This window comes from Cucumis sativus, chromosome 2 (assembly GCF_000004075.3).
Source record: "Cucumis sativus cultivar 9930 chromosome 2, Cucumber_9930_V3, whole genome shotgun sequence".
Taxonomy (NCBI): domain Eukaryota; kingdom Viridiplantae; phylum Streptophyta; class Magnoliopsida; order Cucurbitales; family Cucurbitaceae; genus Cucumis; species Cucumis sativus.
Window position 1 is genome coordinate 892,357 of NC_026656.2, and position 14,030 is coordinate 906,386.

At 32.9% G+C, this 14,030-nt stretch overlaps 3 protein-coding genes across 7 annotated transcripts; 1 reads left to right on the forward strand and 2 right to left on the reverse strand.

The window, feature by feature from the left end:
- Positions 1-843: 843 nt before the first annotated feature.
- Positions 844-2,159, reverse strand: LOC101211247 (heat stress transcription factor C-1). The gene is made up of 2 exons (XM_004139384.3): positions 1,874-2,159; positions 844-1,756 (listed from the first exon to the last, which is right to left on the reverse strand). Exons 1-2 carry the CDS (start codon positions 2,084-2,086, stop codon positions 1,055-1,057), a joined length of 915 nt encoding a protein of 304 aa, XP_004139432.1. The 5' UTR covers positions 2,087-2,159; the 3' UTR covers positions 844-1,054.
- Positions 2,160-5,153: 2,994 nt separating this feature from the next.
- On the forward strand, positions 5,154-12,857 carry LOC101210996 (pentatricopeptide repeat-containing protein At4g38010). Of its 5 annotated transcripts, none has more exons than XM_011650355.2 (4): positions 5,154-5,731; positions 5,843-7,563; positions 8,912-12,193; positions 12,485-12,735. In XM_011650355.2, the coding sequence occupies exons 1-2, from the start codon at positions 5,485-5,487 to the stop codon at positions 7,234-7,236; spliced, it is 1,641 nt and encodes a 546-aa protein (XP_011648657.1). In that variant the 5' UTR covers positions 5,154-5,484; the 3' UTR covers positions 7,237-7,563; positions 8,912-12,193; positions 12,485-12,735. The 5 variants fall into 5 exon arrangements, 3 of the variants coding, with proteins under 3 accessions (XP_011648657.1, XP_031736963.1, XP_011648658.1); XM_011650356.2 differs by having other exon boundaries at positions 5,580-5,720; XM_031881103.1 differs by having other exon boundaries at positions 5,155-7,563.
- A 353-nt stretch (positions 12,858-13,210) lies between these two features.
- On the reverse strand, positions 13,211-13,977 carry LOC101207723 (multiprotein-bridging factor 1c). The gene has a single exon (XM_004139292.3). It carries the CDS (start codon positions 13,902-13,904, stop codon positions 13,467-13,469), a length of 438 nt encoding a protein of 145 aa, XP_004139340.1. The 5' UTR covers positions 13,905-13,977; the 3' UTR covers positions 13,211-13,466.
- Positions 13,978-14,030: the final 53 nt, after the last annotated feature.

Genomic DNA, 14,030 nt, shown 5'->3' on the forward strand with positions numbered 1-14,030 from the left:
ATCATAAAATTTCAAATGTTCGTATATCCACTATCATTATTCATTTGTGATATATGTTAATTTAACTTTGATTTTGTTGGGTCAAAAAATAAATTACCATTAATTGATGATCATTGTTGCATAACATTTTATTACACAAGTGAAAATGTCCACCACCACTACATACTTGTTTTATATGTACAAAAACTATCAACCTATCTATAAATATATTAGAATGACAAAAACAATGTTCATTTAAACATTTAACCTTTTTTTGTGTTTTGTTACAAAATATAATGAAATTTTGAATCACAAGTTGACATGTACATCAATTAAATCAGGTTCGTTTTTAACACATTCAATATATATACTTCTAAATCAATCTTATGAAAATATATCCGAATCAACTACACCTACTTTTCATAAGTTTGATTCAATAATTTTTTTAAAAGTAATAAAAAGATCATCAGCTTAATTCAATAATTACTTTAAAAGTAATAAAAATAACCATTAGTTACTTTAAGAACAAATACATCAATAGTTCTGATAATAGACTACATCACTAATAAATTGTTATTATAAGCGTGTATGAATCGTATCAATAAAATTTAATCATTTTATATTTATATTGATAAACTAAAATACAATACTCTAATAGTAGAACATTGTTGTTTCAAGTCTCATTTCACTCTCTTTTGCATTTAATACAACAAATTCACAATTACATTTGAAAGTCGTCCTATTATGTACGCAATTGTGTCCAATTAATTTATAAATATCATTGTAACTGCATGGTTTTTATCATATATTAATAAAATGTGACTATTTAATATATAGTATCAAAATAAGAAAGTATACCATAAGTTGCAAAACTTGTAAGACGGCGTAACATCATGATATTCATCTCTCTTTTTTATTATTATTTTTATTTACATTTTCATTAACATATAATGATGCAAATACGGTTCTACTTCTACGGCACAACCTAACTAACTTTATACGTATTTATAAAAAGAAAGGAAAATAATAATAATAATTATTATTATTATTTCGGAATTAATACCGGAGATTTATCCTAAAAGCCACCACTAAACAGCGAAAATGGATAAGGCGGAGGCGGACGTGACCCTCCTCCGGCCACCAGCTCCGCCATGTAACAATCTCCGACGCCACCGATTCCGTACATAGACACATCACTTTCCGGTGGTGACAGCGATATGTAATCACTCAATCCACCGCCAGAGTCGGACGTCAACGGACTTGAAACGGGGGCGGAAGCGGCGCCGTCCCACCACAAGGTCGTCTCCGGCGACGACAAAGAGGCATTATCGACAAAAACACCGGTCTCCGGTGAAGAATCATCGTCCGGAATTTTGTCGACTTTGACTGTAGTGGGAGACGGCGGCGGCGGCATCACTACGCGCCGCCGCTTGCTAGGCAATTGGCGGCGTACGCGGTGGTTTTGGATGATGATTCTGGGAAGAATTTCGGGATTGTCCATGATTTTGTAGAGAAAAGCCATCATTTGTTGGGGGCGTTTTTCAGTGGCTTCGATTCGTTTATTCATTGATTCAACTTCGAGTTCTAAAGCTCTCTGTTCTCGTTTGAGTTTGGAAATTTCGATGGCTAATTCTCCATCATCGTCTGCGTATTTCGTTTGAAAATATGAATTTCGACTGTGTCTTCTTCTACAGATGTTCTTTAGTAAATGTTTCTGACCTCGGAGAAACCATTGGCTTGCAAATTCCCATTGATCTGGATCCACCTTCTTGAATCCCTGCTTCCAAAAAACAACAAAAAGGAAACTAAAAACTTTAACTACAATTTACATCTTATAATTAACTTTAATTTAAATAGAAAGATATTGAAATAATAGATAAAAATTGGGACTTACGTAAGTGTTGAGTTGACGAACAAAACTGGAGAAATTGTTGTGTTTGAAGTAAGAAGGAAGAATTCGGCGAGAGAGTTCCAAAGGATCGGCAACGACGAAGCTGTTATTGCCTTTGCTCCAGCCGATTAAATCGTCGGTCGATGGATCATTGACCATCTCGTAAGTCTTCATAACGAACGGCGCAACGGCGTCGTTTTGTTGGTTCGACTCCATCCCATATACAGAAAGGAAGAAAAAGAAAGCTTCTCTTGGATGGAGAATTGTGGGGAGAAAAAAAAGGGTGGATTTGGTGCTGAGAAAGATGAGGCATCACTGTGATATATAGTGGGGAGTTCCGTACAGTAATAAAGTGCCACGTGACGAAGATCTGGCCTTTCATTTTATTGAAATTGGGTTGAGAGGTTTTCAACTTAATGACTTGGATTTTGATTGTCTTCTTGTACACGTCATGGTTTGTGGCACCCGATAGGATATTTCATTAGCTAAATTCCCACGCGCTACTTGGAGCGTACAATATTCAATACTCATTTCTTAATTTATAATCGTAATAAAGTAGAGTACAGTGTTACTATACATATAATAATTATTAGATGTATTAGTTGATACAAAGGTAGATTGTTATGGTAGATTTTGATCAAGTAAGGAATATATATATATTACTGTATTGAAAAAAAATTATTATATATTTTATTGTTTAATCTCGTTATTAAGTTTTCCTCCTCGATAAACTATGTTTATCTTATTTTAAACAAATACTTACATTAGAAAAAAAATAGTTTTACTGATGTTTAACAAAAACGAACTAACTTAGTTTTTTTGTATGTTTTGTGACCAATCATCTCAACAAAATAAATTACATGTTAATTAATTATTTTGTAATCTATGAGTGATACTTGATACGATTTTCACTTATGGTATCATAAATCAAACTAAACTATTTGACTTTATAAATAATGGATTCAAATTGATTGATTTGTTTTGTTTGGATTTGTTAATTATCAATTTGGTTTTGGAAGTCAGACACTCCATTGAATCGTCCATGTTTCTTTTTTATTTATCGTTATTTCCTATTTATCTTTATTAATTTAAATTAAAATTGGACACATATAGACACACCATAATAATAAAAGTTTCACATTTGTTTTCTGGACAACTTTTCCAGGCATACACACTCAATAGCAAATAATGTATTTCTGTAAACAACAAATATACAAAGAATCACAACAATTGAAATATTAAAAGATCCCTAATGAACAAATAATTTTAAATTTTCTTCCAATACAAATCAATATGTTCAATTTTATACCAAAAACCACTAAATCAGTTTAAACTGGTTTGATTTTTCTGCTTTTCAGCTGTACTGTATAGCTATCAATATAAAATAATTCTTTTAGTAGAGATGAACATAAAACAATTTTCTACCAAACATTATACATTTAAATATAAAAGATTTAATAATCTAAAAAATAATATAGATGGTACCGAAAATCACTCCTAAACATCACTTTATATCAATAAATATAGAAGAAAAAAGGGGGAAAACCAATGACGCTCCATACATCGCGTGGGGAACGAAGAGCAACTGTTTAGAGAAAAGAGAATAAATAGAAAAGAAAAGAATGGGATGAACAGTGTCTTAGATTTGGTGGCTCATCAGCTGATTTTGCCCCTTACCTTTACTTTTCGAGCAAGCCTACTCCGCTCGCTCTATAGCACACCCACGTGGTTCTTACAGTTTTGCGCCACGTTTGGTCCCTTCCCTTTTTTGGAAGTTTATTTTTATTTTATTTATATAAATTAAGAAAATAAAAATTAAGTTGGAGGGTAGTGTTTGGGATAAGGGAACACAATTTTGTGTCCTCCCAATCTATTATTGCCTCCATTTAATTAATCCTACATTGAATTATTATTTTTCACTTTGTAGAGGAGAATTTAAGTAAATAAAAAATATGAAAAGTGTTTAATAACAAGAAAAAAACAAATAGATATTTTTTGGGTTTCAGTTAATTTTTTTCATCGGTATTACTGGAGTTGGATTAAAATTTTGTCATGGACTATAAATAGTCTATCAATTCTTCTGGTTCTAAAAATCTTCATTTTGTAAACTCATATTTTACACATAAATTTGGAGAGTTTACATAAATAACAAAAGAAATTTATGGTAATATAACTTGTGTCACTTACATTTTTTAAATTGCAAAAACAGTAAACTTAAAAGCAAATTATTGTAATATTTGTCAAATTTGGAATGTGAACAAAATAGTGCTATGAGCTATTTTCTTCTAAATATTTTTGCCATCTAATACAATTTTTTCATAAATTTTGGTTTGTTTGATAACCATTTTGTTTTTTTGTTTTTTGTTTTTCTTTCTTCTAATTATAGTAGGGGTAGAAGAATAAATTGTATGATTTCGAGTTTTATATTATAGGCATTATTTCAGTTGATTTACACTTGTTTCGATCATATTCCAGTTTTTTGTTTCAAATACTTGTGGTTAAATGTACACGTGAAAAATATATAACATAACAATAAATTTAAACATTAAACTTACAAAGTTAATTTTAAAAATAGAATATAAAACTAAATTGTTAATTAAGTATATAGCAATATGTTAAAAATTATAAGTTCAGTAAAATCTATCCGTGATTGTTGATGGACTCTTTATAAACCAATATTTTAAAGGATAGTTATAATTGAGGATCATTTCGGGAATAATAGTTAAGAATATAACAATATTTTAAAAAAATGCAATTATAATAAAACTATCGCAAATAGACTTGTATAGTTGATATACTCGTATGATCTATCAGTGATAGACTAATATTTACAACATTGTCTATCAGTTATAAACTTAAATAATTGATATAATTTGACAAATTTTGTTATATTGCAAATATTTTTAAAATTTTACTATATACTTAATTATTTTAAATTTAATTATTAAATTTACAACTATCAATGTTATCTTACTTTATAATAATTAACTTATGATATGCTTTGCTATATTGGCAACCAACTCAATTTTTATATTTTACATTTTTCACAGAAAGCCTCTGTTTGGGCTTGACCCATTGAGTTTGAGTTTTATTGAGAATGGATTGAGCCCATTTGCATTTGACTTCATGCCAATTTATCAGTTGTCACTAGATGATATTCCTTTGAACTCAATTAAATGTGTAATAGAGTTGATGATATAATTGAAAAATGAAAACAATTTGTACTCATCAAACATTTTTCATTCAACAATCTTATGTCCCTTTTCTCAATAATATTCTAAGAAAACACATTGTTGATTAATAATATAGTCTAATTATATAAATCAACCTAGCTAAGTCAAATTCATAATTCGATTTGTCAATACAGCATCTCTATATATATATATCAAGGATCACAAAGTTTTATGTTCAAAGACTCCATTCCCATATAGAAAAATATATTTCACAAAACATATTAAAATTTTAGATACTTATAATTATTTTGGTTCATTTGATTGGAAGAGGGAGTTTTCTACATCGTTTGCGTTAAAAACGAGCTGGGACTGCTTTTTGGCATCTTCAAAAGTAGAACCGGCGTTGCAATGGGGACTGTTTAACTAATCGGCGGCGAAACTATGTTCAATCTGAAATGGGTTTTACTAGATTCAATCAAAGATTGTAAGAACTTAAGGATCTTTAGACAAATTCATGCTCAACTGGTAACATCAGGATTAGTTTACGATGACTTCGTCACAAGCAAAGTGATGGAATTCTTTGCCAATTTTGTTGAGTATGGTGACTATGCCTGTGATTATTTAGAACAAGGCAACACGCGCTTAGGTTCATTTCCATTCAACTCACTGATTAATGGGTATGTTGGTGGTGAGTTTCCACAAATGGCGGTTTCAGTTTATAGAAGGATGGTGAGAGATGGGTTTGTGCCCGATATGTTTACTTTTCCAGTCCTTTTGAAAGCGTGCTCTAACTTTTCAGGGAGCAGAGAAGGCAGACAAGTTCATGGCGTGGTGGTTAAATTGGGGCTTTTGGCTGATCATTATGTGCAAAACTCACTAATTCGTTGCTATGGAGCTTGTGGGGATTTTTCTTGCGCAGGTAAGGTGTTTGATGAAATGCTTGTTCGAGATGTTGTTTCGTGGAACAGTTTGATATCTGGGTTCATGAAGGCGGGGCATTTTGACGAGGCCATTTCTGTGTTTTTCAGGATGGATGTGGAGCCAAGCATGACAACTTTAGTCAGTGTGCTTGCTGCATGTGCAAGAAATGGAGACCTGTGTACGGGGAAGGGAATTCATGGTGTGATCGAGAGGAGGTTTAAGGTGAATTTAGTACTAGGAAATGCAATGCTAGATATGTATGTAAAGAATGGATGTTTTTATGAAGCTAAGAACATATTTGACGAGCTCCCAACAAGAGATATTGTGTCTTGGACTATCATGATCACAGGATTGGTGCAGAGTGACCATCCAAAACAGTCCTTGGAACTGTTTTCAATGATGCGAACCTTGGGTATTAGCCCTGATGCGATTATTTTAACTAGTGTTCTCTCTGCTTGTGCTAGCCTAGGAACTCTTGACTTCGGGACATGGGTCCACGAGTACATAAACCAAAGAGGAATCAAATGGGATATCCATATTGGAACTGCCATTGTGGACATGTACGCCAAATGTGGATGTATCGAGATGGCACTGAAAATCTTTTACAGTATGTCTCAAAGAAACACCTTCACTTGGAATGCTTTGTTATGTGGTCTAGCAATGCATGGACTTGTGCACGAAGCATTAAATCTTTTTGAAGTAATGATAATATCTGGTGTCAAGCCTAACGAGATAACATTTCTAGCGATTTTGACAGCTTGCTGTCATTGTGGTCTGGTCGATGAAGGGCGCAAATATTTTGATAACATGAGTAAACTTTATAATTTGTTGCCTAAGTTGGAGCATTATGGATGTATGATTGATTTGTTCTGTCGAGCTGGACTCTTGGAAGAAGCAGTGGAGTTGGCAAGGACCATGCCAATGAAGCCTGATGTGCTTATCTGGGGACTGCTACTAAATGCTTGCACAACTGTTGGAAACATTGAGCTTTCTCATCGCATACAGGATTATATCTTGGAACTTGATCATGACGATAGTGGAGTCTTCGTGCTGCTGTCTAATATATCTGCTATTAATCAGAGATGGTCCAATGTGACACGATTAAGGAGGTTGATGAAAGATAGAGGTGTGAGAAAAGCACCTGGATCAAGTGTCATTGAGGTAGATGGTAAGGCTCACGAGTTTGTGGTTGGAGATATTAGCCACCTCCAAACTGAAGAAATTTACAAAGTGTTAAACCTCATTAACTCTGTTTACCATGAAAGCCATTAGATGCACCCATTGTAGGGGTTTCTGGACCATTTCAGATGAAAAGGTTGGGGATCCCTATCTTCGTGTTTCATTTTAAAGGCTTCTAACAAGAGAACTACATTCCAACTTTGCCATGATGGCAGCAACTAAATCCAGAAAGCTCTTTGGAGTTTCAAGAGTCAAGCATTGGTTGGAGTTCGAAGGAAGGACATCTCAAATATTTTTCAATAATGATTGGACAAAGTGCCAAATTAAACACATTATTTCAGTGACATGTCAGAAAGCAGCCAGCAGTTTTAGTTGATCAAGTGGAAGGCTTGCAGCAATTCAAGTGATTATTGATTCAAGGTGTGTTGGTGTTTCTTTTTAATTTCTCTCTAATCCTATATTTCTAACTAAATAACTGGAAATGAATAGCATTTGAAGGAATCTAATAGGAAAAGATCATCGATATTTCAGTTGTTTTCTTCCTTTACTTTTTATTCCAATTTAATAACTCCATGAGTTTGTCCAATTTCCAAAAAACCGAAATGGAATATGTTATCATGTATGAAGGCCCATCCCTGTTGTCATGTATGCTATAAAACAAAACAAGGACATTCCTGATATTGAATCATCATATGCTAATGTATAACAATTCAATGACGATGGGAATTGTCCAGAGCATCAAATTATTGTTTATGTTTTATTTAATAAATTTGATGTAGTTTTAGTATTTTTCAGTTTCATTAAGTCGAGGTATTTGTCTTTTTGCTGTGATGTAGAATTACATGTTTCAATGAATTGAATTTAACCTTTGTGCTTGCTTCTTGAATTTTGCAATTCATGTGTTTGAGTTGCATGCCAATAATATCCAAGTGGGAGATTGGTCATTCTATCTTGTGGAGGAACTTGTTTTTGTCTCAAGAGCTTTGATATTAAGGCACTCGGTGTCCAAACCAATTCTTAGGGTTGAAATCGAATCGATTTGGGGGTTTAATGTTTGAGAATTATAGGTTAACAGCAGGTTCATTCACTCTGGTTTTCGTATCAAAGGTTCTTCTAGTCTCTTTTCCTCTCCAACACTGTATAAGATCAAACAGGAAAAGCTTTTTAACTAATTGAATCAGTATAATTTGATGGGGACTTTTCTTCATTTTTGGAATTGTTCTAGCAGATTCACCGACTTCTGAGAATGACCTGCTTCAATTATTTATTGAAAGAACCTGATCCTCCATACTTTGTAGATATGAAAAGAATAACCTTTTGATATGGATAAGTTTTGTCAGAGTTCCACAATTCAAAACCAGGAAATAACCTTAGTTTTGATCTTCAGTGATTTTTGTATGCGCTTTTTAGAACTTGTGGTCAGTGGAAATTATATACTTATTTCTCTCTTTTCTGATTTGTATCCAAATTGTGGAAGATATTGATATTATATCCTAGAATGACCATATCATCATAATTATTGATACTAAAAAAATATGAACTTAGCCAGATTCTTCTTTTTGACATAAGGGATAGAGTGGGCTTTTTTGTATGGTTGCTTTCACTAAGGACAAATCAAGAAGAATCAAAATATCACCTCTTGAACCACTATAACTACTTCTAGCCTCACGCACTAGTTGAGGATAAATCTCTTAATTCTGTTCATATTTATATTGTAATTAACAAATCTTTGCTCTTTTAAATCTTTGAGTTTCCTTACTTCTTGCAGCCCTGCAGCTATGGCCTCCGATGGCAGCCTTAGTGTTTCGGTTTCCACATCTCCTAAACATGCAAACAGAGATGCTGAAACCGTGAGGTCGAATTCGCCAAAAGGCCAGTGTTTATGCTCGCCCACGATGCATCAAGGCTCCTTTAGATGTCGGCTTCATCGTTCGACATCGTCGGCATGGATGAAACGTTCAAAATCAATGCCTACCAACAACCCTGTGGCTTCTCTTTCTCCCAAAGAATCTCTTGAGTCTTCCTAAGGCCATGGACCATGTGGATAAAGCTGAATACATGTAACACGCCTTAAACTTATATCCTTTTAGTTATGGAGAAGAGAAGCTTTAGTTCTATATCTCAACTTTCTATGCAATATAATATATACATATATATAATATGTTTGAATATATGTCTGAAAAGTAACTTTCTTTGAAAATTCTTTGGTCTGGGTATAGATTAAGTTGGTCGAGTTATATCGTTCTTTCTTGAAATACAACCATCATGGATTGGTCTTGTGAATTAATTTTCTAGTAGTTTCCTCGACATTTAACTGTTGTAGGGTTAAGTTGGTTGTCCTGTGAGTCGAGTTGCTCATAAGTTGGACTAAACACTCACGAATGTAAAAAAAAAATGTATTTTATTCGATCTTGGATTTGTAAATGAGAAAGTAGTTTGTTCAGGAATGCATGGAGTGAAAAGAAAGATATCCAGTGGATGTGATTGGCTATGGATTTAAAAGAAAAGAAAGGTAAAATAGAAGGCATGGCCTACCCTTATAATATTATTAGTGGGTTTGGGATTTGGTGTTTAGATTATCTCCTTGTCTTTGTTACTTGTCAACCTCATTATCTTCAATTATTGCAGCTCTTTACACACTTCTGTTCAAACCCAAATTTTTGTCTTGCTTTTTGTCTGTAATTTCATCTTCCATCTTGATTTTGATGGATTTGATTTATTTTCCTTCAAATTTAGACCACAAAATTATGTCTAATGCCTATGCCTAATAATAACAAAGAACGGAAACAACACGACGGTTGAAGGTTATTTATTGCATTGTACCAAATTTGTCACTGTTAATGTTATTTTCTTTTTTCATTCATCAGGTTTGAGATTAGCATATATTTGATAATTCAAGAACCACTTTAATCTCTCGAGTTATGGAATTTCTCTTAGGTTGTCGTTATATTAATTTAGTTGTTAGTTGATAAATGGAATAATGATGGGACATATTGAGTCAGTAAATTTCTTTTTTTATAATGATCTCCTCTTTTTTTTTCTAATGATCTCCTCTCCCCGTAACACGAAGAGCGGGACAAAGAGCTTGCCCATGGGTTTTGCCCTTAGTTTGTTGTTTTGTTTGTTACACCATACCAAATTACACAATGTTAACTGCTTTATAATGTTGAATTGTTAAGTGTATAGGCCTAATCAAACCAATTTTAAAATTTTAGAGACTATAGGCTATACGTATAAGGAATCTTATGGACTAATACTCATGTGCTTTGTGTTTTATGGTTATATTTTTATAACAAGTTTTTAAATAATTCAAATTGTGTGTGTGTGTGAGAAAAATCAATTGATGATAATGGATGATGTTTGTTCATTTGAGATGTTAGGGTCAATGATTCATTTACTAGCTATAGTTAATGTAAGATTGATTTCTCATTTTATTCAATATTTTCACCAATATTTCTATTTTTTATTGTCGATGTTTACGTTATATCGCATAGAGAAAAAATCACAAAACATATATATGATTTAAATAAGACATGTAACTGAATTCAATAGACTAAGTACTTGTGACTTAATTAATTCAAATTATTGAAAAAGTGCAAAATATTTAAAATGATAAAACAATAGACAGCATGTTTTTATTTGATTTTTCAAGTAAAATTACAAACATCATTGACTCAACAAATACATGTATTTTTTAAAATAGTGACATTTCAACCACTTCAAATTTTGATTTAATAAGATTTCGTTTATTGTAGGAAACATGGATACATTAAAATATCAAATTATTGGCTCTTGAAAATGGACTTACATGATAAACTATACTATGGTAGAAGAATAGAGTCCAAACGAGAATAATTTAAAACTTAATTTCGTGCATGTTTGAAATTGTTTTTAAAATCACCTTTTAGGTTAGAAAATAGTTTAGTAAATTCAAAATAATTATAAAAACGTGCGTCAAATGCATTACTATTTAACCATACACTTTAAAGTAAAATGCTCATGTCATCGTAACTAATCTAAAATTATTAAGAAAGCACGCTCTAAAAGTGATTTTAATAACTTGAAAGTCAATCTTCTTATTTCCACGCCGAAATAAATAAAAGTTGTTATGTCAAATATTGACCAACAAATGTAGGCATAAATTCACAGGCCCGATAAGAAAACATGTACATTTATATAATCTAGGTGACAACCATCCCAATGTAAATTATTAGATTGTAAGACATCAAGAGTATTTGATATTGGAGGAAAAGCGTACTTGACTATATTCATGATATTCTCAGTCATATTTACAAGTTTAGTTAGTCTCATGTATTTCTTAGATGAAGGTCAGATCTAACATTCTTATATAACATTTTTTTTGGAGTTTCATACCTTTCAAACTAAACTTATATTCAGCTCATCAACTATGATCTATTATCGATGGATTCGACTACAATTTGGTCGAGGCCAACCAGGCCCATCTTTTTTTGATTCCGTTCTTCTCTCCTTCGTCTATTATTTGCAAACCCTTTTATCTTTGATTTTATAATGCATCAACAAAAATGACAACCATAACTTTTCTCCATTTCTATAATCTGCTTCGTTGAAAACAAATTGCAATCACGTTGGAAAACAACGATAACTAAAAGCCATTGAATATAATATAAAACAAAATTAAGAAACGGAACTTCGAGGCCACGACGTAGCCTTCCAATTGGGCCTCCGTCTGCTTCCACCTCCAGTCGCTTTCGTATGCGTGTACGAGTCAACCAGCCGCCAACTCAGTCAAACTCGCGTTTTTTGACTCGTCCAAAACCCACCCCTCAATTTCCCAGAAAATCCAGATTCACCCCATTTCCTTTCCCCATATAAATACCCTAACCTTCAAATCCCCAATTCCAAAATTCACCTTCTAAATTTTCGTCAATTTTTGCAGTCGATTCACAAAACATGAGTTCGTTGAAGCTCACAGCCGTTCCGATCGTCGGATTCTTGTTCTTGATTGTTCTTCAATTGGCTCACGGCCATTCCCACGATATTTCACCTGCGGCGGGTCCTTCTAACGACGGTGAGTTCCTGGCTCTGTATTACGATTTTGTACATGTGGTTTGATCTAATCTCTGTGATTTGAATCTAACTTTTCAATCTAAATTCTGTAAATTGAAGTGTTTGTTTGAGAACATAAGTTTGAGAATCACTTGATTTGTTCTCATTTGAAATTTTTTAGTTTAGTTTTGTATTTTAGTTCATTTATCTCAATAATTTCGTCTTCTATATGTTCTTAACATTCAAAATTACAATTTTCAAAGACGATTTCATATTTATTAAAAGGCCTAATGTTTGTTAATTGTTGTTGCAGGAGCTGCAATTGACCAAGGGATTGCGTACGTTCTTCTTCTGCTTGCTCTGGCCGTTACTTACATCGTCCATTGACAACGTTTGTACTAATAAAATGATTTTGGGTTCCATATGTAATATTTTTTGTAGTTTTTTCTCCCTTTATTGGTGAAGAAATTGCGTTTGAAATTTGAAATTTGAAATTCATTATTCTTTTTACTTCTCCTTACGTTGAAATAAAATTCACAATTCATCAATGGTTGTGTTAGTTGATCTTAATTGGTTGATAAGTTAGGGTCTTAGACCACCAGTATGGTATTCTTCTCTTATCAAATCTACGATGAGATGTTTTTATTCACATAAACAATAAACAAACAAGAAAAAATAGAGCAAAATCAGAAGTTGAGTGAACTTTATAATAATTGTTTGTATAGACTTTTCAATCTGATTTAATTGTAAACAAATTATAATATAAAAATAATTGTAATTATAATAATTATATTCAAAATAGTTAAGTATATAATAATATTTAAAGTTGTTTATAAATTATAACGAACTAAATTACTACATATTTATATACTCTTTTTAATATACTTGTTATATTTAATAAAACAACAAAAATATTACATATCCTTTTGTAAAATAGGATAAAATGAGCAAATTACTTGCCATTTATCCTAGGATAAGTATAATTAATTTTTGTCATTTTAGAGTTTTGATAGAAAAAAAAATAGAAAAGGCAAAAAAATTATTATACTTATTTTATCTATTTCATTTTTTAGATTTTTTTAATGAATATACATTTTAAGTCGCAAGGTACTTCGTATATAACATTAATTTTTAACTAATTCTTAAACCACGTAGATCCATACATTCTTTACAAATCAACGACTCTCATTTCTTCCACTCAATCCCATTTCTCACAATATTCACACATCCTATAAACAACCACCAAAGTCCTTCATTAAATCGCAATTTGAGAAAACGCTTTTAATCCGAAAATCTCATTTCCCCGATCTTCCTCGAAGCTTCACGCCCAAAACTTTCTCCATCTTGGCCAAAACCGCTTGATTCGGCACCGCCTTCCCATTTTCATATTCTTGCACAACCTGAGTCCGTTCGTTAATCTGTTTCGCCAGTTCTGCTTGGCTCATCTTCTTCTCCAATCGAGCCTTCTGAATCGCCTGTCTCACCTCAACCGCCACCCGGTCCAGCGCTGCCGGTTCGGTCCCTTCCTCCAGCTTCCTTGCGTTCACTGGCGCCGCTGTGACTTTCTTGTTCAAGCCAGCGTCGAATTTCTTCACTGTCTGAACCGGTGCGCCGGATCGGATCGCTTGGTTCACTGCCTTCGGATCACGAAGGGCCTGAGCTTTTGGCTTCGCCTTGTGGAGAACTACTGGCTCCCAATCTTGAGATAGGGCTCCGGGGAATCGGCTCGGCATTGTCGTTGAGAATTTGATAATGGAGAAAAAGAAAACGAAGAGAATTCGAAATTTATGATTTGATTTCAACGTTGATTGCAATGGATTATATATAGAGAGAAAGAGGATTGTTTCTCTGGAAAGTTC